The sequence below is a fragment of the Gorilla gorilla genome, chromosome 8 (genome assembly GCF_029281585.2).
Source record: "Gorilla gorilla gorilla isolate KB3781 chromosome 8, NHGRI_mGorGor1-v2.1_pri, whole genome shotgun sequence".
NCBI classification, from domain to species: domain Eukaryota; kingdom Metazoa; phylum Chordata; class Mammalia; order Primates; family Hominidae; genus Gorilla; species Gorilla gorilla.
In genome coordinates, this window is record NC_073232.2 from 26,874,911 (window position 1) to 26,896,605 (window position 21,695).

The 21,695-nt window shown below is 38.0% G+C and overlaps 1 protein-coding gene and 1 pseudogene across 1 annotated transcript in view; both read left to right on the top strand.

Moving 5' to 3' along the window:
• MRC1 (mannose receptor C-type 1) overlaps nucleotides 1-20,139 on the top strand; it is a 102,324-nt gene extending 82,185 nt beyond the window's left edge. The window contains exons 23-30 of the mRNA XM_031015656.3: nucleotides 3,186-3,288; nucleotides 6,983-7,215; nucleotides 9,745-9,910; nucleotides 10,929-11,078; nucleotides 15,844-15,957; nucleotides 16,490-16,654; nucleotides 18,268-18,309; nucleotides 19,189-20,139. Coding sequence (XP_030871516.1) covers nucleotides 3,186-3,288; nucleotides 6,983-7,215; nucleotides 9,745-9,910; nucleotides 10,929-11,078; nucleotides 15,844-15,957; nucleotides 16,490-16,654; nucleotides 18,268-18,309; nucleotides 19,189-19,439 — 1,224 coding nt within the window. The 3' untranslated portion in view covers nucleotides 19,440-20,139. The remainder of the gene's footprint in view (nucleotides 1-3,185; nucleotides 3,289-6,982; nucleotides 7,216-9,744; nucleotides 9,911-10,928; nucleotides 11,079-15,843; nucleotides 15,958-16,489; nucleotides 16,655-18,267; nucleotides 18,310-19,188) is intronic.
• LOC115936172 (uncharacterized) lies at nucleotides 11,758-11,873 on the top strand (annotated as a pseudogene).
• Nucleotides 20,140-21,695: the final 1,556 nt, after the last annotated feature.

Consider the following 21,695-nt stretch of genomic DNA (forward strand, 5'->3'; position numbering starts at 1 on the left):
CCAGATGGGACCATCTAGTTGCAGGAAAACAAGCTCAGGGCTCCCATTGATTCTGCGTGATGGTGAGTTGTATCACTAGTTTTATTTATTTATTTATTTATTTATTTATTTATTTATTTATTTATTTTTGAGATGGAGTCTCACTCTGTTGCCCAGGCTGGAGTGCAGTGGCGCGATCTCGGCTCACTACAAGCACTGCCTCCCGGGTTCACGCCATTCTCCTGCCTCAGCCTCCCGAGTAGCTGGGACTACAGGCGCCCGCCACCACTCCCGGCTAATTTTTTGTATTTTTACTAGAGGCGGGGTTTCACTGTGTTAGGCAGGATGCTCTCGACCTCCTGACCTCGTGATCTGCCCGCCTCGGCCTCCCGAAGTGCTGGGATTACAGGCGTGAGCCACTGCGCCCGGCGCTCATTATTTTATTACATATTACAGTGTAATAATAACAGCAATAAAGTGCACAATAAGCGTAATGTGCTTAAATCTTCTCGAAACCACCCTACACCCCAGTCTGTGGAAAGTTTGTCTTCCATGAAACTGGTCCCTGGTGCCAAAAAGGTTGGGAACTGCTGATGTAGTGGATAAAGGGAACAGAGGTAAATAGACATTCAGTGTGAGGTTTTATGTTTACTTAGCTACGAATTAGTCTGTGTTTGCTGTTTGCTGTCACTTTAGGTGTCAGAGGTTAAAATCTCTGGTGTCCTTGTTTCTGTCTCTCCTGTTGTCTTTGGGTTCTCCTAAAGACTTCTGAAATAATGTCAGAGAGGCACAGTTCTTCGGCTGTATCTGCCTGTTATCATACGGGAGCCCCAAGGATATGGTGGTAAGATATTGGGGAGGGGAAGTATTTCGTAGTCCTATGATGGGGACTCTGACTTTTAGGGAATCTGTGCTGTGACCTTCAAAAGTGCTTCTCAGTTTTGTTTTGTTGCTTTTTCCTTTTGGGTGAGACAGGAAAGCTACAGAGGCTGGAGTTGAGTATTTCTTTTCTCCTAGGTTAGTTAACGTGTGGTGAAACCGCAGTTAGTTAGGCACTGGTAAACTTGTTGCTCTTGAGTGCTGGTCTTATTAAGAACAGAATGAATGCTCTGTCGTATTTTAAAATGGCTCTTTTCCCACCTCTCCTGTTGGAAGCAAGAGGAAATTTTTCTCCAGTCTGCACTGTAAGAATCTGGTAGGACTCATGGAAGGAAAACTCACAAAACTCTGCAATCTCTCTAGGACTGCCTCCCCATGCACCCCTCTGCCAACAGTTTTTAATTTTCAAACTTGTCCACACTGAACCTCCAGCAATGTGTCAATGACATTTAGTATCTCCTACCTCAATACTCGTTCCCGTTTTCTGCTCCTGGGCTTCTGCTCTGGTCAGTTCTTAATTCCCTATATCCATCAGTCCGTTTCTCCAATCTGGGGGGCAGCTGTTTCTCTTGTGACCTCCATTTTCCAATGCATTTAAAAGAAGTTGTTGATGTTCAGCTTTTCTCACCATTTTCTTGCATTGTGGTTGGGAGTGACAACTTCCAAGCTCCTTACATATCCAACTAGAGACTTAAGTCCTCAGCATTTTCTTTAAGTGTACTCCTTTTTTTTTTTTTTTTTTTTTTTTTGCTTAAATTTACTTTAAAAGAAAACTTCTTTTTAGAAGAAAGTAGAAAATTGATATAGTCACCATAAATAGAAGATAACTGGCCAGGCGTGGTGGCTCATGCCTGTAATCCCAGCAATTTGGGAGGCTGAGGTGGGCAGTTCACGAGGTCAAGATATCGAGACCATCCTGGCCAACATGGTGAAACCCCATCTCTACTAAAAGTACAAAAATTAGCTGGGCGTGGTGGCACACGCCTGTAGTCCCAGCTACTCGGGAGGCTGAGGCAGAAGAATTGCTTGAACCCAGGAGGCAGAGGTTGCAGTGAGCCAGGATTGCGCCACTGCAATCCAGCCTGGCGACAGAGCGAGACTCCATCTCAAAAAAAAAAAAAAAAAAAAATAGAAGATAACTGTGAAAATAAACACAGTGAAATTTGGGGGCTCCAGCAAAAAAGCAAAATGATTTGACCAGGTGTCTTGTCTTTATTTCTGGCTTCCCTCAGCCCTTCCTTCCCTCCCTCCCTCCCTCCCTCACTTTCTTCCTTCCTTCCTTCCCTCCTTCCTTCCCAAGGTCTTGTTCTCTCAGCATGGCTGGAGTGCAATGGTATGGTCATAGCTCACTGCAGCCTCAACCTCCCAGGCTCAAGCGATCCTCCCACCTCAGTCTCCTGAGTAGCTGAGACCACAGGCGTGCACCACCATGCCCAGCTAATTTTGTTTATTTTTTGTAGAGTTGAGGTCTCCCTATGTTGCCCAGGCTGGTCTTGAACTCCCAGGCTCAAGTGATCTTCTAGCCTTGGCCTCTCAAAGTGCTGGGATTACAGGTGTGAGCCACTGTGCCTGGCCTTCTCTTACTTTAAATGAGCAAAATACCATATTTCAAATTAAAGTGTAGATAGTACATTGAAATGGGGCAGGCAGCATGTGTTTCTCTCACCTCTACTCCAACAGGACCAGATATGAGGATTAGAATGGAAATAATGGCATTTCAGAAAAAAAAACTGAGATATATTTAGTACATAAAGGAAAGAAGGATTTGGAATGGCAAACACATTCACAACCAAACAAATATAATATTGTTGCAGTCCTGGCATACTCCCCTGTAAGACTATAAATAAGATGTGAAACTTTCTGGCTATACCAGCCACATACTATGAATCTATAATAATACTTTTATAAATTTAGCAATGAAATATATAGATCATGCTCATTTCCCTTTAAAAATATGGTACCTACTTTTGGGTTTGAATACTGGTAATTAGTATGGAGAGGATACTGTGTTCTCCTAGTTTCTTTGATTTCTAAGTTTTTATAGTGATTGATAAAAGGTCTGATAGCAAAATTTCTCAGTCCTGTCTCCAAAATTTATCCAAATCGGCTGGGTTTTCGATTCATATAGTGAGAGTTCAAATGTGGAGGATATCCATAGTAGGTAGAGTTGGGTAGAAAGTAATGAAGGATTGATCATATCTTAAGTTAGGACAATCTTAAAATTTGGAAATCAGGGATAATGAAAGATTTTTTTGCTTATTAATGAATTGATTTCAATAGTCATTGATTCATGATTGTTTTCTTTTTCTTTCTCTGTAAATATACAGGCTGACTGTGTTGTTATTATTGGAGGCGCATCAAATGAAGCAGGAAAATGGATGGATGATACCTGCGACAGTAAACGAGGCTACATATGCCAGACACGATCCGGTAAGTTCTACCAAAGCTTACCTTCCTGAAAGAGCTGGGTTTTTTTTTTTTTTTCCCCTACTTTTTTTTTTTTTTTTTTTTGAGGCAGAGTCTCGCTCTGTTGCTCAGGCTGAAGTACAGTGGTGTGATCTCAGATCACTGCAACTTCCGCCTCCCAGGTTCAAGCAATTCTCCTGCTTTAGCCTCCTGAGTAGCTGGGATTACAGGCACACACCAAGATGCCTGGCTAATTTTTGTATTTTTTGTAGAGATGGGGTTTTCCATGTTGCCCAGGCTGGTCTTGAACTCCTGACCTCAGGTGATCTACCTGCCTCGGCCTCCCAAAGTGCTGGGGTTACAGGAGGTAAGCCACTGTGCCTGACCTCACTTTTATTTTATTTTATTTTATTTTACTTTAAGTTCCAGGATACATGTACAGAACATGCAGGTTTGTTATATAGGTATACGTGTGCCATGGTGGTTTGCTGCACCTATCAACCTATCACCTAGCCCCACATGCATTAGCTCTTTGTCCTGATGAAGACCTGTGTTTTTAAATGTACTTTAAAATATATAATCATGGTTGGGCACCGTGGCTCATGCCTGTAATCCCAGCACTTTTGAAGACTGAGGTGTGTGGATTGCTTGAGCCCCCGCATTTGAGACCAGCCTGGTTAACACAGTGAAATCCCATTTCTACAAAAAATACAAAAGTTATTTTGTACTTTTACAAAATTATTTTATTTATGTAGCTGGGACTACAGGTGTGGTGACTTATGCCTGTAGTCCCAGCTACTTGGGAGACTGAGGTGAGAGGATCACTTGAGCCAGAGAGGCTGAGGCTACAGTGAGCCATGACTGTGCTCCTCACTCCAGCCTGGGTGACAGAGTGAGACCCTTTGTCACCAAAATAAAAACAAAAACAAAAATAAAATAAAATATATGATCATTTCCTTGCATAGCAGCAGCTTTGATTGTTGCTTTAATCCATGGAAGCCTATGACAGACAAAAAGGGTAATGTTTTCTATACTTAATTCATGAATCTGCTTTTTTTTTTTTTAACTAGACAGTTTTGGGCAGACTAAACCTGTCACTAAAACTTTCTGTTAGAAATTTGGGATATTTGCTTACCTGTACCTTTTTTAAATGTCAGAATAGGAATACCTCCCTTTAATTCATGTAATTTAAGAACTTTTGGCATAAAGCATCATATATGCCTCATTATTTGTCCTATATCTTGTGTGCCTTAAACATGTGGATATATGACCTGAGTTTCTTTTTTCATCTTAGAAAGCCAGAATATGGTTAAATGAAAACAACACAGTATGCAGATATTTGCTGTCAATTAAGATGGTGTTTATATACATTTTAGTTTCTAGATAAACTAGAATAAAAATGCCTAGTTGACAGGGCAGGTGAGCCCCAAAATTGGGGCTTACCCCTGGAGGGTTCTTGGCTTAACCCAGGAAGGAATTTAAGGGCAAGCTGGTGGTGTTAACAACTTTTATTAAAGCAAAAGTGCACAGCAGCAGCAGACATATTGCTTCTTGTGGAGCAGAGCTTATGCCATAGGCAGTGAATTCTGCACTCATATTTATACCCACTTTTAATTACATGCAAATGAAGGGGCAGGTTATTCAAAAATTTTTGGAAAAGGAATGGTAACTTCTGGGGGCTGCCACAGCAGTGGTGGGTGTGCCTTATGGAGAGTTTCAGCCAGTCTTCAATCTGGTCTGGAGTGAGTCCTGCCTCCTACCTCATAGCTACACAAAAGGGTCAAAAATTTAAAAATAGATTAGACAAGAGGGTTGAAGGTGGTGAGGGTTGCTGTCATCCTGAGTAGAGTTCTTACAGGATGGGTTTGTGTTGGAAGGTACTTAGCCTCCCAGACCTAAGGAATTTTTCTATACTATTTTGGAAATCAGGGAACTAATGTCAACTCATGACAATGACTGAAAACCATCTAAGATACTTTCAGATGGTTGAGAAGTACTCCTGCAATCCTAACCTTTCTTAATCCAAAAGCCATCCCAGTGCATGTCTTTTTTCTCTCTATACTACACTCTATAGCACCAGAATCTTAGGTTACCAGTAATACCAAAGCATGCCATCTTTGCCTCTGTTCTTTGGGCCAAGAGGGGACACTCCTTCCAGGAGTGAATGGTGATTCACACAGTTATTTAAAAACTTCTCTTTCTTTTCCTTATACACATACATGATAGAATATGTTGCCACAAATAAAAATCATTTGCAAATTTTTAATGACTTAAGGAAAGATTCACAGTATTAAAGTGAAAAAAGGTAGCATATAAACTTTTATAAACTATAATTTATCACCAGTTGTAGTGTCTCATGCCTGTAATTCTAGCACTTTGAGAGGCTGAGGCAGGAGGATTGCTTGAGGCCAGAAGTTCAAGATCGGCCTGAGCAACAGAACAAGACCCTGACTCTAAAATAAAATAAAATAAAATGAAATGAAACAAAAAAGTTGGCACTTCTGTAGTGAAGGACAAGGCCAATGGCAGGTCATGTAGGCATAAAGTGGAACACGTTGGAGAATTGGCCAGGATACACACTGGTAAACAAGGATATCTTGATCCCTAGACCAGAGTAAAGAACCAGATGGCAAATATTTTAGGTTTTGCAGGACATACAGTCTCTACTGCAAATAGTCAACTCTGCTATGGTCACAGATGGTCATAGGCAATACATAAACAAATGAATGTGGACGTGTTCCAGTAAGACTTTATTTATGGACACGAATTTGAATTTCATGTAACATTTACATGTCATGAAATATTATTCTTCTTTGATTCTTCTCTATCCCCAACCATTTAAAAACTTTTTTAGCTCACAGGATACAAAGACAGACCACAGGTCAGATTTCATCCTCTGGCTGTTATTTGCTGACTTCTAGGGCATCAGATAAGACAGAAAGAAACAAGCTGTTTTGGGAGTCTTGACATGAAGTGGCTCAGAGTACAGGGGGCACAATGCAGTGATTAGAAACACATGGTAGGAGCTTGAGGACAAAAGATCAGAAAGCTGAAGTGATTTGGCTTGTAGGGGCTCCAACCCCTAGGTCAGTTTGGGTAAGATTATGGGAGGCTTTACCTGTAGGCGAAGGGCATAGAAAATCATCAAGAGTAAAGCTTGATCTTGAGATCAAGGTTAAACGAACCAGGGACTTGTGTATGGCCGCATTCCAGAATCTAAACCCGTTACCTGAATGTGCATTACTCACAAGTGAAGTCAAACAGATACAAACTCATGGATCAAGTAGAACAAATGAGGGAGGAAGAGAAAGACTTTTCTTGACCTTGACTTTTAACCTACATGGAAAGATAAAGATTAGCAATGACACAATCGTCTATGTTCTTTAATTTTTGGGATTAAACTACGGCATTTCTTTCATCAAGACACTAGATTGGATTGAATTTGTCACATGTTTTGTTTGTTAGTTTAGAAACTTGATCATGTATTTGCCTTAATATTCTAAATACAGTTTGGAATTAATTTAATTTGATCAGGGATACTGATGAAAAAATGTCTGTTTTCTAGTGTGAAATGGCTTATAAAATATTTCTAACAGCTGAATGTTTGAAGTTATGCTATTTTGCTTATTTTTATGATAGATGAGACACACTTATCATTACTGATAGGGCTCAATTACTGTTTATTGATAATGCTAATGAGAATAATGTTTTTATCTAGATCCTTCCTTGACTAATCCTCCAGCAACGATTCAAACAGCTGGCTTTATTAAATATGGCAAAAGCAGCTATTCACTCATGAGACAAAAATTTCAATGGCATGAAGCGGAGACATACTGCAAGCTTCACAATTCCCTTATAGCTAGCATTCTGGATCCCTACAGTAATGCATTTGCGTGGCTGCAGATGGAAACATCTAATGAACGTGTGTGGATCGCCCTGAACAGTAACTTGGTAAGATGCTGGAAATATGTGCAACTTGACATGATCAGTGAATTACGGTTGAATATGATAATCTTTCTGTTTGTTCTGTTGAAAACTGATTATGTGTAAGAGACTGTGCTAGGCAATGTGAATGATACTAACATCAACAAGATCCAATCTTTCAGGGACGTGATGCCTTTAAGGATCTGGCAAGCTAGTGATATGTGTCAGAAATCAAACTAAGAATTATCTGATGAATGTTAACTCTCCTATTGCATTAGACTATGAAAATTATATTCCAAATCTCAACAGTTTAATTTATTCACTTATTGCTTCCAAGGTCATGATTGTAACTATGGCATGAGAATTAAGAAAGCAGGTTAGGGACATAGTTGCCAGTGGTGGGGACACTTTTTATTTGTTGTGGCAAGACATTCTAGACTTGTTGTAGGTCCTGAGGTTGTAGAGCTCCCATCCATTTGTGAGAAATATTTCATTGCAGTCAGTTCCTTGTATTCCATAATAGACTAAGGTTGGCAAAGACTAGGGATGAGGCAGAAAACTAAGAATGCTGATAGAGTTGCCAAATTATTCCTAAAACAAGTCTTCTCTGATGCCTGGTCATGCATCTATCCTCCTCTATTCATCCTTCTAGCTAGCCAACCAGCAAGCTTCCTAGTAGAAGTAGATATGACAGTCAGCAATTAAGATATAAGAAGTATCAAAGAGAGGCATATAGAAAGTGTCATGAGAAGAGAGAAAAGGGACCAGTTGGGCTAGTGGGGAGGACCAAGAAGGTTCCTCAGAAAAAGTCAAAGTTTATAGATATAGTCTAGGATGGTAGAACATAAGGAAGGAATATCAAGAAGACAAAAAAAAAAAAAAGGAGATAAACTGGAGAGTAGATGAGTGTCAGATGTTATGGAGCTTCCAAGGCCATGATGCAGAGATAGAAATTTACAATTTATACCATGTGTATTTCCTAAGTAGGGAAGTGTGTATTTAAAAGTAAGTAGTTTCAGAATGATTTCTGTGATTAAATTTAGGCAAGACATTTTTACGTCGCTGTTGACTAAGTTTTTATAATTAAGTCATTTGATAAGTCATTTGTTTTCTTCTCACAGACATGTTCACGATTCTCTTATGAGTTTAAGCTTTTATTTTTAGAAAGATTAAATAGTTTTTCATTGTGGCAATATTTATGACTACAACAGTATTATTATCTTCCTTATTTCTATAGAGTTAATGATTATACAAGCATTATTTGATTAAACATGGTATAATACTACAAAATTCTAATTTGAGATAACACATACTTCTAATTTTTGTCACTGGATTTTTGGCAATTGGCTTGGTAAATTAAATAATGCAGTCAAAAGGGTGATAATTGCTTGAATCTTTGAAAAATTCAGCTACCTCTGATTAATATTATATATCATCTATTCTTAAACAATACCTGTAAAATCTCTATTAGACTGTTAAAAGGATATTATTGATAAGTAATATTTTGATGTTTATCAATATTTTGTATGTAATCATAAATTTGTTTCACTAAATTTAATAAGAAATTAACTGTGCAGGCCGGGCACGGTGGCTCACGCCTGTAATCCCAGCAGTTTGGGAGGCTGAGGCAGGCAGATCACCTGAGGTCAGGAGTTCAAGACCAGCCTGGCGAACATGGTGAAAACCCGTCTCTACTAAAAAATACAAAAATTAGCCGGGCATGGTGGCAGTGCCTTAATCCCAGCTACTTGGGAGGCGGAGGCAGGAGAATCATTTGAACCCGGGAGGTGGAGGTTGCAGTGAGCCTAGATCAAGCCATTGCACTCAAGCCTGGGGGACAAGAGCGAGACTTCTCTCAAAAAAAAAAAAAAAAGAAAGAAAGAAAGAAATTGACTGTGCAAGTAGACTAAAACGACTGACTTTTTACATCATATATATGTGATGTCATATGGCTGAAAGACCACCTCACTAGAATATAGCTGAAAGACTGCCTCACTAGAAATCAAGAGACTAAGGCTTCTCTCTTCCATACCCTTACCTCTCTTCCATACCTCTCTTCCATGACCTTAGCTAAGCTGTTTACCATTGGTGCTGTTTCAACAATAGAATAATGAGAAGATATGAAGAGATGAGTATTTCTCTCAGGTGTCCATGAATTTAATGCAAATTACTTAATTTTTATTATAATTTCAATAATAATATAAGAAATATCTTATTTGTTATGAAGATAAAACTTCTCTTTTGCCCTGAAAACCTGCAAACAAAGAGAGTTCCATGGAATAAGAGATGAATTTTTTTTTATTAGTGTTTTTTGAAATAACTTCCAAGGATGTATTCCTGGGGATCTCTAAGAAATAACTGTTTCTAAGAAAGGCTGCATTTACTGAATTTGAGTTGACAGAAATGATTTATAGTGTTCTTTTTATTCTCAAATGTTCCTTCCAGGTTCTATGTCAAATCACGGTCTTAAATATACTTTGTATTCTTGAGTTGGTTCTTTTAGTATTTTCTAAATGAAGCAAGGCTGCATGTTAATGCTTGTTTTTGTCGTTGCAGACTGATAATCAATACACTTGGACTGATAAGTGGAGGGTGAGGTACACTAACTGGGCCGCTGATGAGCCCAAATTGAAATCAGCATGTGTTTATCTGGATCTTGATGGCTACTGGAAGACAGCACATTGCAATGAAAGTTTTTACTTTCTCTGTAAAAGATCAGATGGTAATTGAATATATAAAAACAGTCAGGGGATCTGAACATTTCTGAATAAGCTACTACATACCACTGTTGATATTATTAAACAGTAATGTATCTTGGATAGCTAAGAATAATATAGAACATACTCCCTTACCTATCAAAAGACTATCTTTATAAACCAACATACATAGATCAAAATAATGGAGATAAACATCTCCCCAGGAAATTTTGCTTACTTTTGATGTTGACAACACATCTATATCAAAGGAATTTTATCAGAATACATGTAGATTCATCAGAGTCAATGATGGACACCATACTAGAATTCTAAATATAGCCTTTAGTTAATCCCAGGTGCTATTAATAGCTAAGAAAGGGTTGTAGGAATTAGGATCCCAGAAAAGGAAAACAGTGACTTAAAAAAGGAAAGTCACTTTACAAATTACTTTGTGGTGACTTTTAAAAAATTTATTTTTGGGCCGGGTGCGGTGGCTCACCCCTGTAATCCCAGCACTTCGGGAGGCCGAGGCGGGCAGATCACCTGAGGTCAGGAGGTCGAGACCAGCTTGGCCAACGTGGTGAAACCCCTTCTCTACTAAAAATACAAAAATTAGCTGGGTCTGGTGGCAAGCACCTGTAATCCCAGCTATTCGGGAGGCTGAGGCAGGAGAATCACTTGAATCCGGGAGGCAGAGGTTGCGGTGAGTCAAGATCGCGCCATTGTACTCCAGCCTGGGGGACAGGAGCAAGACTTCGTCTCAAAAAAAAAAAATTATCTTTGTAGGTATCTATAGATCGATTGTCTTAACTATGAGTGTAACTGACTGCTGCTATACCATAGCACATTCTGTTGAAATATATTTAAAGTGGAAAACATTGATAAAAGGAAACCCAATAATAAATATGGTGATCCAAATGATAACCATTGGAAGATTTTTTAAAATAATGATCAATGATCAATTTTTGTAGCTGCTAATGTATGATGCTACACACTACAGAAACTTCAGGTTTTGCTTTATTTAAAATGTGTTTCTGTTAACAGAAATCCCTGCTACTGAACCCCCACAACTGCCTGGCAGATGCCCGGAGTCAGATCACACAGCATGGATTCCTTTCCATGGTCACTGTTACTATATTGAGTCCTCATATACAAGAAACTGGGGCCAAGCTTCTCTGGAATGTCTTCGAATGGGTGAGTGCCACATTTCCTGAAGGAAAACTCTGTAATCATCTATTGTGGGGTCCACTGACACTATACATGAAATATACAAAGAATGTAAAAATACCTGTTTATATTTTTAATGATTTATTTTATAACACAATGGCCAATATCATGCTTCCCAAATGTAATCTCTAAGTTTGTAGCCTCAAATTTTAGAGAATTTAGGGAATTCGGGTAGAAAACAGCGTATTCTAAATGGTTTCTTCCTTTCAGACTTCATGTTCTAAATTGTTAGGATTCTCATCCTCAGTTATTCCAAGTGTTGTACTCACCTCTTATCACTGGGAAGCTGAAGTTTTACAAGTGCCCAGGAACTATTTTGCTGTACCATTAATAGAAAAGTATTTCTATTTATTGTTTTTGTGAAGACAAATAAAACTCAAATAGACACCACAAAGATGCATGATTTTTCCCCCTGAAGTGAAAAATGTCAAATAAAGTTTATTTTAAGGGTACATTTAAAAGCCACTTAGTTAAATCCCGTTAAATATTTTACTGAATTATATTTACTTCATGTTTTTTATGCCCTAACTCAAGAGTTCTCCATCCAACAGTGGTACGCACAGTTTATAACCTCATTTTCTCCACGTTCTTTCAAAAGTCAACCTGACTTTTGACTTTAAATTCTGAGTGACATGAAGTTTGCTTTAGCTTTGCACAGTGGCAGTATCTTAGCTGATGAGGTTTGTCCGAGGCACGATTATTGCTAATTGAAGTTTGCTTTGTCAGTTTTTGATTCGTGTACTTTGGGGCCCTGTTGTTAGGTACATATACATCTACACTTATTACATCTTCTTGATGTATTAAAAATCTTTTCCCTATGAAATGTCTTTATTGTCTCTAGTACTAATGTTTATCTAAAAGTCTATTTTATCTAATATTTGCATAGCCACTCCAGCTCTTTTTTGGCTATTGTTTGCTTAGCATATATTTTTCCGTGCTTTTACTTTCAACCTATTTGTGTCTTTGAATCTCAAGTGTCTTTTTTAGACAGCACATAGTTGGATCTTTCTTATTAATTAATTTTCACTCTGCCAGTCTGTGTTTTTTGATTGGAGTGTTTACTCCATTTACACTTAATGTAATTATAGATAGGTAGAATTTATGTCTGCCATTTTGCCATTTGTTTTCTATATGTCTTATGGTTCCCCTATTCCTCTATTACTACCTTCTTGTGTGTTAACTAGATAATTTCTTGTGTACCATCATTTTAATTTTCTTTTTCTTTTCTTTTTTTTTTTTTTTTTGAGACAGAGTCTCATTCTGTCGCCCAGGCTGGAGTGCATTGGTGCAATCTCGGCTCACTGCAACCTCCACCTCCCAGGTTCAAGCAGTTCTTCTGTCTCAGCCTCCCAAGTAGCTGAGACAACAGGCACATGCCACCTTGCCCAGCTAATTTTTGTATTTTTAGTAGAGACAGAGTTTCACATTATTGGTCAGGCTGGTTTCGAACTCCTGACCTCAGGTTATCCACCTGCCTCGGCCTCCCAAAGTACTGGGATTGCTAGTGTGAGCCACCACACCTGGCCTCCATTTTAATTTTCTTGTTGTTTCTTTTACTATATATCGTTTGGTTGTTTTCTTAGTGGTTGCCCTAGGGATTACAACTAACGTGTTAATTTACAAAAATCTAGTTCAAAATTAGCCAGGCGTGGTGGCAGGTGCCTGTAATCCCAGCTACTTGGGAAGCTGAGACAGGAGAATCACTTGAACCCAGGAGGTGGAGGTTGCAGTGAGCTGAGATCACGTCACTGCACTCCAGCCTGGGCAACAGAGCGAGACTTCATTTCAAACATCAAAAAAAATCTGGTTCATATTAATATACATATATACATTTAATTTTAATAGTGTACAAAAACTTTGCTGTTATGTAGCTCCATTCCCTCTGCCTTCCTTTGTGCTGTTATTGGCAGGCAAAAACAACTTTATCCATTGCATACCCATAAGCACAGATTTACAAGTATTGTTTTATGCAGTTATCTTTCAATTAGAAAAGATAGAGTTATACATAAAAAGTACATTTAAACTATTTTTTATATTTACCCATGTAGTTTCCTTTATTGATGCTCTTTATTTCTTTGTATGGGTTTGAGTTACTGTTGAGTGCCCTTTTATTTCCACTGGAAGTATTTTCTTCAGTAGTTCTTAAAGTGATAATTTCTTTCCATTTTGGTTTAGGAATGTCTGACTTTTTCCTTCATTTTTTGTAAGATAGCTTTGTTAAATAGAAAATTCCTGCTTGACAGTCATTTTCTTTCATCTTTTTCATGATGTCAGCTCATCGCTTTCTGGACGCCATGGTTTCTAATGTGAAATTAGTGTTAAGATCCCTGTACATGATGAGACCCTTATCTCTCACAGATTTTAAGACTTTCTGTCTTTTGATAGTTTTATCATGATGTGTATACATGTGGTGTTAGATGTGGTAGGTGCAGATTTCTTTAAGTGCCTAGAACTAATGAAGTCTCCCAGGTTTTGCAGAGGATCTGTCTGTGTGTTGGGATGTGCCTTTAATATTTGTCCAAGCAGTTACAAACTGCCTTAGCTTTCACTTCCTGCTTATGTAGTGCATCTTCAGCCAGATGCAAGAACTTAAGACCTTCTCAGGTCTTTCTCAGACATGCTCATAGCCTTGGGCAAGGGCACACTTCAATGCATATCTGTAGCCTTCTACATTCCCCGGAATTTGTCAATGCTTTTTAAAGTCTCCTATGAACATCCGATTCCCTAGCTTTTCCTTTTAAGTTTTTCAATTCGCTAGTTGTTTGCCCCAACTATTATCACTGCCTTAGATGGTTACAATGTTAGACAATTGCCACTGATAGTTTTTTACAAACACTTGCAGGGAAAAGTCTGTTTGCACTGACTGAGCTCTGAATCAGGTCAAATAAAGACAAGCTTTGCGAGTGGGGTTTTCTAGGGAACTGTAAGACAGGTCAAGTAATGGAGATTCTCTGAGAATGGGGCTTGGAAAGAGCTCCAACCCCATTTTAGCCTCTCCTGTGGCTTCTAGGCTACTGGTTTTCACTGTGGTTGTGGGGCTGTTGGTTTTTAAGGCTACAGCAGGACTGGAAAGAAGGCAGAGGGATTAGGACAAGTTAAAACACTATAAAACTCACTATCATTACCAAGACACAGTCATTTTTCTTGCATAAATGCTTCTTGAATTATTGCAAGCCTTTGATTAATTTTCAGCATTCCAAAACAGTGGATTTAGAGTTTTCCAGTGTTCTCATTGGTTTTATAGAAAAAATAATCTTCAGAAGAACTTATTCTGCATTTCTCATGATGTCACCTGATGCCTTCTTTGAACTTTTGTAATTAAAAAAAATGTTTTCTTCATATTGCTAAGTATTTTTTTGAAAAAAATTGCAATGAATATGTAGAAACTTTGTTTTCCATTTTAGGTGACTCTTTTCTGGTAAATAAAATGAATGCTTCTCATTCTCATTGTCAAAATATGAGTCATAGATATTTTGAAACGGCTAATGTTTGTGAAATATATTTAATAATGGATTATGTAGTCATGCCGTGAAAACAAGGCGATAATTCAGAACTCAGTAATACGGGATACGGGCATATGGTTAGGTGCGGACCCTCAAGGTTCAGAAAGCCTGGGTCATACCATGATCTTCCCTCTGCTAGTGTTAGGATCTTGGCAGATTACTCATCCTCTGTGCTTTAGTTTCCTTAGCTATAAAATGGGGCAAAGATGGTACCTATTTAATGAAGTGATTGTGAAAATTTAATGGGTTGATGCTTGTAAAGTCCAAAGCAAAATGTCCAGAATGAAATGCTTAAAAGATATTAGTTATTATTAAAAAGCTAGAGATTTTTACTCTAAAATTTAATGTTGACAATCTAATATGGGTTGTCACTTCCATAGCCCTCTAACTGGTCTTTCTGTTTTGTCTCCTTGCTTTGAATGGTCCTATACATAACAGCTGGATTCTAATAATATCTAATATAGGACCATTCTTAGGTGAAGAATCTAACTGTTATGTATAGGACCAGTCAAAGCAAGGCGATGGGTTATTGCATCATTCAGCTGCCTGAAAAAAAAACTTAGTGTTCTTTATCACCACATTGCCCTTAATACCAGTCTCTGGTCTTCTGCAATGAGACCTAACCCATGTCTTTTTTTTTTTTTTTTTTTTTTTTTTTGCCTGTGGACCAGATTGGTGCTATACTCCAGCCAAACCAAGCTATCTCTGTTCCTGAAGAAGTTCTGTGCTTCCCTTCCTCTTTGTCTTTCCTCTTATTACCTCTTTTTCCTGGAATTATTTTCTATCCTTTTTACTTGAAATCCTATTCTTCTCTCTACTGAAATTCTGTTTCCTCTATCCTCCCTTTTAGCTGCCTCGCCAAGAATGAATATTTCACATGTCTATAGCATATGGCACTTAATTTCTCTTCTATAATATTTCTTTGTACTCTTATTACTGGCCACTGAACCATAACTTTCGGAAGACATACTCTACATCCTACTAATCTTTGAATATTCTGCAGGAACTAGTTCAGTGCTTGTACTCAAATGATGCTAATGATGCTTAAAAACATATTTCAGAATGAAAACTAAAATTCTGAGAAAACAAACACCTGCCCTTTGAAATTCTTCCCCTTAAGTGGAGATGTTAGGCTGATTTTTGTTGCTCTCAATAGCAGTGCTGTTTACAAAAATATTTTCAGCTACTTAAATGTGCAGCTATCATATTTATCCTTTTATGCTTTCTAGGTTCCTCTCTGGTTTCCATTGAAAGTGCTGCAGAATCCAGTTTTCTGTCATATCGGGTTGAGCCACTTAAAAGTAAAACCAATTTTTGGATAGGATTGTTCAGAAATGTTGAAGGTAATTTTTGCAGCGTGCTTATTTAATCACAAATATTGTAAAATGTTGTATGTAAAACAAGATTTCGTTTCCAAAATGTGTTGCCTTAAAAATGATTAATTCATGAGGATTTGAAAATTCAAACTCATATTTTTATTTAAGAACTGAAATTTAAAATGAGTTTCATATCATGCTATCCTCAAAGTTGCTAATTAAAAAATATCTTTTGTAGCTAAGATAGTTGAGGAGCTTTAAAAAGCATTTTCTATGTTTTCATGGGGCCAGGAAAAAAATGCTAAGGAAAGGATAAGTATAGATATTTGTACTAATTAGAAATACGTTTTTAACTAAAGCTATATAGTAAACCTATTCTTTTTCGTTTCCTTCCCTGTAATAATTAGTCATTATAGTCTTGCCTGTTAAGTCTGGTTATAAATGACTATTGATTCTAGTATAAAAGAATATGCTTAGAAATTTCGCATAAATTGGCTGAACTTATTTTAAGATAGGTTATATTTAACTTTTGTCTTTATTGGTTTTATCTGATGACCAGGGACATGGCTGTGGATAAATAACAGTCCAGTCTCCTTTGTCAACTGGAACACAGGAGATCCCTCTGGTGAACGGAATGATTGTGTGGCTTTACATGCGTCTTCTGGGTTTTGGAGTAATATTCACTGTTCTTCCTACAAAGGATATATTTGTAAAAGACCAAAAAGTAAGTAAGAAGTTTGTTGCATGGTGCATATCACTGGCTGCCATTTCTTTCAAATACTAAGATATCAGGTATGGAATCATAATGTGATTACGAGGCCATTGGAAGCTCTGTCCTTTCATCCGTGAAAAATCCATTCTGCCATTGTAGTTCATTACTGTTTGCAGCTCTGCGTGAGTGAGAGACACTCTCTGTCTGCTTAGCTGTTGTAATGATTTTTGCTTATCAATGCATTTGTAATGGGATATCTGAAGGATTTGCCAAGCTGCAAACAGTCAGGAGAGCCCATCTACAAAGCCTTACTGCATGAGGGAAAAGGTGGTAAAGCCAGTACCAGCCCAAACCTGAGGAGACCAGGGTTCTGGAGAGGGATCAGAATTGATTGTGGAATGAGTCACGTCAGACTAATTCAGTCTCCTTTTAAGATGGAAAGTGAGACCATGAAAGGAACAGGATCGGGGAATTGATAGTGTTGAATGCTCACAAGGTGCCTCTATCTGGAATTTAAAAATATTTTGTTGACATGTCATGTCACATAATATCCCTCCCAATAAATTACTGATTAGATAATAGAGGTTTTTTGTTTGTTTTTTTGTTTGTTTGTTTTTTTGAGACAGAGTCTTGCTCTGCCACCAGGCTGGAGTGCAATGGCGCGATCTCGGCTCACTGCAACCTCCACCTCCTGGGTTCAAGCGATTCTCCTGCCTCAGCCTCCCGAGTAGCTGGGATTACAGGAGCATGCCATCATGCCTGGCTAATTTTTGTATTTTTAGTAGAGACGGGGTAGAGTTTACCATTTTAGAATTTGGCAGGTCTTTAGCCTTCTCTAACTGTTCTAAGACACACCACATCCTCTGGTGCAATGTTGGAGTTGTTTTATTTGTTTTGTTTTGTTTTTGTTTTTGAGACAGAATCTCACTCTGTTGCCCACTCCGTTGCCAGTGGCGTGATCTTGGCTCACTGCAACCTCCACCTCCTGGGTTCAAGCCATTCTCCTGCCTCAGCCTCCCAAGTAGCTGGGATTACAGGTGCACACCACTATGCCCAGCTAATTTTTGTATTTTTAATAGAGATGGGGTTTCACTATGTTGGCCAGGCTGGTCTTGAACTCTGGACCTCAGGTGATCCACCTGCCTCAGGTTCCCAAAGTGCTGGGATTACAGGCGTGAGCCACCACTCCCAGCCTGGAGTCTTATTTTACTTTTCATTCAAATGCTTTTTAACATCTTAGGCTTCAGCAGGCTAATTTCAAAACCCCTAGCCTTGAATGTTTTACTTATGGGTAGATTGGGTAGATTTTAAGTATCAGTGGCTCAAATGTAACTTGGAGAACCACATTTCCAGATCTTCTAATGTACTCAAACGCACCATACAACCATAGGCAACTGCTGTGGCTCAGACAGAGAGACAGATAGATGATAGGTAGGTAGATATATAGATAAAGGTACAGATCTTTTTTTCTACCTGTATTTTTATATCTATCATATCATAATATCATATATCATGTCAACACAGATCAAATGTGGAGGATTCCATGTATTTGTGAGCCAAATAATATTTGCTATCTACCTGCAATTATTCTGGGTTTTTATAAATTTTTTTTTTTTTACACACAGTTATTGATGCTAAACCTACTCATGAATTACTTACAACAAAAGGTAAGGCCATTGCAAAATTTCAAGTTCTGTGTTAGTAATACATCCGTACTGTTTGTTTTAAAAGGCATAATAATAATCCCTTCCAACTCCCCTGCTCTCTCAGTAGAATTTGCTTAAGCTAAACTATCCTTTGTCATCAACCTACTTTGAATAATACTTTAGAAAAAGAGGCCTTGGAGTCAGGTTGGTGTTTTTACTAGAAGCAGTTATTGAAGGCATTTTTTTTTTTTTTTCGCTCTGTTACAAACAGCTGCCTTGAACCCATGGAAGAAATTTCTCTTAAGAATCTCTGTGGGTTTTTTTTCTTTTCTTAGAATTTTTTTTGTTTTAACTTTTATAGACTACTTGAATTAGGTAACTGATTTCATTTCACTCATTTTGTTGGCTGCTTAAAAAAAAACTGAAAGTGAGATTTATGGCTTGCCTGTAACCTCCTTATTAACATCATGAGTGCTATTTGTTTACTAATTACATCTATGAGTTCACGTTTCCACTATTCTTATTTTATTTTTCTCTTCATTTCCATTTTCTTTTAATTATTATCATTATTATCATTACTAATCTACTTATCTTCTTATACTGTATTTTTAACAGCCTTAAATTAATTTGAAATAAGGTATATATATTTTAATACATTGATGAACTAGCCCACTGCTACGTAGACAGATGGATTATTCTTGCAACTGAATAATCATCTTAACATTCTGAATAATCCTCTATACCACAGGGACTCGTGTTTTCACATCTTTCTTTTCTGTTTGACAAATGTCGCTTGAAAGAATATTTATGCCTTTTAGTTTTTCAACAAGCAAAGTTCTGCATAGCATGCAACCCTCTGCCTCCCTCCACCTTTTCCCTAATGATTTTATTTATTTATAGCTGACACAAGGAAGATGGACCCTTCTAAACCGTCTTCCAACGTGGCCGGAGTGGTCATCATTGTGATCCTTCTGATTTTAACGGGTGCTGGCCTTGCTGCCTATTTCTTTTATAAGAAAAGACGTGTGCACCTACCTCAAGAGGGCGCCTTTGAAAACACTCTGTATTTTAACAGTCAGTCAAGCCCAGGAACTAGTGATATGAAAGATCTCGTGGGCAATATTGAACAGAATGAACACTCGGTCATCTAGTACCTCAATGCGATTCTGAGATATTTGAATTTCATAAAATTGTAACTGAAATTTAAAATTTTTAGTTCAATGTGATTGTTTTCTTTAAAATGAGTACTGAATTGTACTGGTCTGTCCTTTTTTCCTTTGCCTAATTGAAGAAATAATTGCTTGTTTTCTAGCCTGGCAAGATATTTTCATAAAAGAGGGATAACAATGCTGATTACTACCTTTTAAAATATTTTAGATAAATGCACAGCACCACAGCACCCACATCTAAGCATTAGTGATGTGTAGCTGATGTCAGCTTCATGTGGATTTTAAGCACTCTAGAAACAATGAAGCTTCTTGGCATATTTTAAGGAGCTCCCAAAATGTGTTACCTATTAAATTGTAACTCAGCAAGTAGAAGACCATTTGAAAAGTCAGGTACAAATATCCCCAAGTGGCATAAAAATGTAGTCAGTTTTCTCTTTTACCAGTTTTTATTTCCACTCCAATTATTTAGAACTTTATTTGTACATGTGCAGAAGAATAAGGCAGCTGAGAATCTTGTTTCCCCCAAGAGAGTTTTACAGGCTGAGTGTTGCAAATGTGTTCTTTGTCCTGTTATATGTATATCAGGAATACAAGGATGTGAAATAAAACTGTAAATTTGCATAACTGGATGTACTTAGATAATGTGAAATAAACATTAAAGACAAGGTCTATTTTTAATAGATTTGCATTTTGGTGATCTTAGTATAAATTTGCTTTTAAATGAGATGTATTTATCCACTCACTTTACACTTTAACTTGACACTTATGATATTATTTGTAGAGAAATTCTTTAAACAAAACTCATGAACTATTTTGAAAAGGAGTGTTGCTAAAATGCTGTGTGTAAAATGAATTTTTTACCATAATGATTTTGCCAGATCTTCCTCTATAACATGGACTCAATCAGAATTCAACAATCAAAGCCACTAATACTATTGAGAATCAGAATTCAGAGTATCCTTTTCTCCCTTTAATGATTTCTTTTCGCTTAACAATTTTGCCTTAAAGTTTGAGGTATATTGTGAAATATTTGGGAGGTTTTACATCTGTATTAGTCAATTTTCATACTGCTGATAAAGACATACCCAAGACTGGGTAATTTATAAAGAAAAAGAGGTTTAATGGACTCACAGTTCCACGTGGCTGGAGAGGCCTCATAATCATGGTGGAAGGCAAAAGGCACATCTTACATGGCGGCAGACAAGAGAGAAAAAAGGGGTTCCCCTCATAAAACCATCAGATCTCCTGAGACTTATTTTCTACCGCAAGAACAGTATGGGGGAAACCACCCCCACGATTCAATTATTTCCCACCAGGTCCCTCCCACAACATGTGGGAATTATGGGAGCTACAATTCAAGATGAGATTTGGTTGGGGACACAGCCAAACTATATCAATATCTCACACAGGTACCACACTGCCAGCTCACCTTCACTTTTTTATGAGATTGCCCACGAGCAGGAGTCTTTACCTAGAATCACTGGCTGGGACTCCTTGGATGGCTTTAAGGGGTCTAGGAAGGCCCCCAAATTGCAGGGCAAAATGTCATGTTTGTTTTGTGCCTATATTTTTCTGGAAAGATTCTACAGCTAGATTCTCAAGAAAGTCAATCATTCAAAAAAGAATAAGAAACAGCACAGTATTTGGGGTAGGGTGGAGTTTCCAATACTCCAACTTAGAAACAAATAGGAAGTAAGAAGTAGGCTGGGCGTGGTGGCTCACGCCTGTAATCCCAGCACTTTGGGAGGCCGAGGTGGGCAGATTGCCTGAGGTCAGGAGTTCAAGACCAGCCTGGCCAACATGGTGAAACCCCATCTCTACTAAAAATACAAAAATTAGCCGGGCATGGTGGTGGGCACCTGTAATCTCAGATACTCAGGAGGCTGAGGCAGGAGAATCACTTGAACCTGGGAGGCGGAGGTTGTAGTGAGCTGAGATCGTGCCATTGCACTCCAGCCTGGGCAACAAGAGTGAGACTCTGTCTCAAAAAAACATAAATAAATAAAATAAAAATAAAAAAAGTATGTGGGCAACTGTTGGAAAGATTTCTGAGCACAAACAACTCCACTCAACACCTCAAATAATAGAAATCAAGTTGCTTTTCATTTTCTTGGTAAGAACAAAGCAAGTTCGACTAGAAGAAGTTCCAGTGGAAACAGTGGTTGCAGTGTCAAAGCAGTATGTGGTGAATTACACTAAGACAATCCCGTTCCTTCTGTCTATCTATCTAGCTAGCTA